The sequence below is a fragment of the Bactrocera latifrons genome, unplaced genomic scaffold, assembly GCF_001853355.1.
Source record: "Bactrocera latifrons isolate USDA-ARS-PBARC rearing strain unplaced genomic scaffold, ASM185335v1 scaffold_979, whole genome shotgun sequence".
Classification (NCBI taxonomy): Eukaryota; Metazoa; Arthropoda; class Insecta; order Diptera; family Tephritidae; genus Bactrocera; species Bactrocera latifrons.
This window is the reverse complement of record NW_017537688.1, coordinates 24113-28104: the sequence shown is the minus strand read 5'-3', so window position 1 is coordinate 28104 and position 3992 is coordinate 24113. Positions and strand designations below refer to the sequence as shown.

Below are 3992 nucleotides of genomic sequence, written 5' to 3'. Positions count from 1 at the left end.
GCGCGCTGTTGTTAACTCGGCTATAATCGCGTAAGCGTTGTCTACGCCAATCAAGAAGAAGAAGAAGAAACAGCTGGTTCACAGCAAATTGCTTTTAACAAATACAAATGTTAAATTGCCAAAATCAACTACGCAGCATCTCTTCAGGCTATGTAAAAGTCTCCTTCTCTTGGTAAAGAACCTATTTTAAACAGAATATAACTGTCAGATTGCTGCTAACCAGACATTGTGAAATCGAACCTTAAAAGCCCATACGTTGACAAAAAAAATTTATTAGAGGCAGATTTTTCCACCTAATGCAACGGCACAACAACAAACACACGCAGAAAAATATTTGCAAGGGCTGTAAAATGCATGTTTATTTTCGTGACACGTAAAAAAATAATTGCATCCCTGTGCTAGATGTCATTTTACTTAAATACCAATTTTGACGTTAAATTGTTGAGGAAGGTAAATTTTATATAGATTTTATAATTTCTATTTAAATTTTAAAGATTTGTTACAGTTTGYTTTGTAAAGAATGAATGCAGAAGGTGCGCCATTTCACAATAGCCATGCACAATAGTCATTTACAATAAATTGTCCGAATCCGCCGTTCATATATCACTAGATTCTGCAATGGGTGCTCTCGTGCCCTTGTATATTTCGGTATWCGATTTTTGAAATCTGCAATCTCGCAAGAGCAAGAGAATCCCCCAATTATAAATAAAATAATCTATGCATGCAAAATTTGTTAGAAGTTAATAATTGTTAGGGCCTATGATCACCCTGTTTTAGTATCGATAAATGTGCATTTGCATTAATGTCATATTCTCAAATAATTCAAAACAGAACGCGCGTTTTGTATGTAAACGTTCAATTGTTTAAAATATTTAACCAGTGATTGAATTCCTGTTCATTATTATTTAAAATCTTTATAATTATGAGTGGCAAAAGTGTGTCTACTCGGTATCGTACAAATACAGCTTCTACTGGGGAATTAACACCAGTTATGAATGGAAGATCGAAACTGACTCCAAGTGGTCTAAGGCATCGGGTTGTACATAAAGCAGAGTCTGGGTACAAAAATTATTTAGAAGATAAATGTGGAACTAAATCAGGAATATTAAATAAAGTATTAAGTGACGATAATCGTATGAATACACCTCGGATTACTCCACGTTCGACGGCAATTAATGCGTGTTATACACCATCATCACTATTTCGAAATGTTATGTCGACACCTTTGAATAAAGTACGCACTCCATATTCAGCGACCTCCGCCACAAAATCGAAAGGGAAAAATATTGAAGCCACTTCAAGAAGTCAAATAGTAGATGATACAGAGATAAGTAATCTCACAGTTGCAGTACGGGTGCGCCCTTTGAATGCTCAAGAGTGTTCGCTGGCCAAAGTGACAAATGTTGTACGTGTTTGCGGTAATGAGCTGACTGTTTCGGCCGGCATGACTGCTGATTGTACTGCGGGACTTACCCATTCCTTTACATATGATCACATATTCGATTCTACAGATCCCGATAATGAATTTTACGCAAATCAAGACGATGTATTTGTAGGTACGTCGATGCCTTTAATAGATCGAGCATTTCAAGGTTATAATGCGTGCCTTTTCGCATACGGCCAGACTGGTTCTGGAAAATCATATAGTATGATGGGTATTGAGGCTTTAGACGATGATGCATCTGGCAACAGCAGACCACATCCAGATGCCGGTATAATACCACGTTTTTGTAGAGAACTTTTTAAGCGTTTGGAAAATACGAAACATTCAATTCGTGCAGAAATCGAAATAAGTTATTTTGAAATATATAATGAGAAAATACATGATTTGCTCTGTGTTACAAATTCAGAAAGCAATTGCAGTGTGGGAAGCGTACATGTTGCAAGTACACCAACATCAACAAGCGTCACAAATCGGCCTGCTTTGAAAGTGCGAGAACACCCTATTTGGGGCCCATATGTAGTCGATTTAAGTATTCATCCCGTAGATTCGTACGAAGCAATGCGCAATTGGCTTGCCGTAGGTAACTCACAACGTGCAACTGCGGCTACAGGAATGAATGAYAAAAGTTCACGTTCTCATTCGATATTTAATATTGTTTTAAATTTGACTGAGATTAGCGATGATTTGTCGAAAAATAAATCTGATGAGACTGGTACACGTCAAACTCGTCGAAGTAGGATAAGCTTGGTTGATTTAGCGGGGAGTGAACGAATTTCGATGGTGGGCGCAAATGGTGATCGCATACGTGAAGGTGTTAGTATAAATAAAAGTCTATTGACATTGGGCAAAGTAATTGCTGCATTAGCAGATTCAAAGAAAAACACAGTGAATGGATCGGTATTTGTACCATATCGTGAAAGTGTACTTACATGGCTTTTAAGGGTAAGTACCCCTATAAAAATACAAAATTCTATTTATTAAAAAGGCTGTTTCAATATAGTGCCTTGTTATTTTTTCGTCATTGGATAAAGTAGTTAAATAAATGATAAAAAATTAAATTATTATAATGTTACCGTCTCATCTCCAACATTACTTCTTGCATTTGCTAACACATCCATAAAGTTAAATAAATCTTATTACAAATATAATAATGATTACTACTTACTTGTTATACTAAATTTTTTTTTGGATTAAGAGAATGAAAAAAGGGACGCAACAAACCTGTGCCCTCTCCGGCCTAGCACTCTGATTAGTTCCAAGAACATGCTGGGCGCTATTGTGGCGATGTGATCCCTAATCGGATATATAAATTCAATGGCCTTGATCCCGCGTTTACGGATTACTGGGCAATCTATTTATTGCATAAGTAGCGTAATAGTAGCTTAACGTAGTAGTAGTTTACCTATAAACTGATTATGGGAACAACAGGCAAAATTACCAATAAACACGAGTTAAAGTATTGTTAGCGAAGTATTTATTATCACGATTATCATAATTTTGTAATAAATGCGTAGAAATGAATAAAAGGGCATAATAAAATAAACTTAGAAAACAAGTGTAGTTTAGTAAATTCCATTTAATTTTTTCTTTTGCAAAATACGTTTTCCCGATTTGAAGTACCGTACTATAAGCATCTATCTGCATATTGCACATCTAAGTTACGAAAGAGAAATTTATAAGTTAGTTACGTTATATAGTATAACCCTCATATTTCTGAAGATAACGATATAAGAATCTTATCTATCACAATAACACACAAAGGAAGCACTTAAGTGTTTAATGCGTGTGTATAATATGTAAAGTGTATATTACAATATCAGGCATTCTCAAGTGTCAAATGTATAGTAAATATGTACTTGTCATTTTCAATTATTACGTTTTTAGTGTGGTTAGTACTCTTATATAATTACACAAATATAATTTATTTTGTCAAATAAACACGATAAAACTTATCTTTGTAAACTGGTCTCAAACAAACTAATACTATTTTTAAGCAAATCTAATCACATAACTTTATGAATTCCCTCAAGTCTCCATGACAGTCGGGTGTACGTGCCCCTCAACTGGGCGCCAGGTAGCCAGCAATGAACTGGCTGACTAGTTTGCATACTCTGCAGCTGGTTCCAGAATGGTAGGACCCATACCCTAGATCTAAACTTATAAAACAAAAATATAGGTGTAAACAGGACAAAATATTAGGTGTAAATAGTTATTATTTAATAATTTTAAAATATTTGCAATTAAAATAATTTTGTTTTAGTTTCAGTTGTATRTTTGCTTTGCTTTATTAAATTATTATTATTATTAAAAATGTAGGAAATCTTTCATTCCGAATATTAAAACTGATTTTTTTTTTTTCAAAACAAGAAATAGCATTGGTCAAAATAGTAGATGTAAAATATTTTTTTTATACTCTCGCAACAAAGTTGCWAAAGAGAGTATTATAGTTTTGTTCACATAACGGTTGTTTGTTAGTCCTAAAACTAAAAGAGTCAGATATAGGGTTATATATACCAAAGTGATCAGGGTGACGAGTAGAGTTGAAATC

At 34.3% G+C, this 3992-nt stretch overlaps 1 protein-coding gene across 1 annotated transcript in view; it reads left to right on the top strand.

Annotated features, from left to right (window-relative positions):
• Positions 1–818: 818 nt before the first annotated feature.
• LOC108977932 (kinesin-like protein KIF14) overlaps positions 819–3992 on the top strand; it is a gene marked incomplete at its 3' end in the record, with an annotated part of 23183 nt that continues 20009 nt past the window's right edge. Inside the window, 1 exon segment of the mRNA XM_018947922.1 lies at positions 819–2386. Within this exon segment, the coding sequence (XP_018803467.1) occupies positions 923–2386 (1464 nt within the window).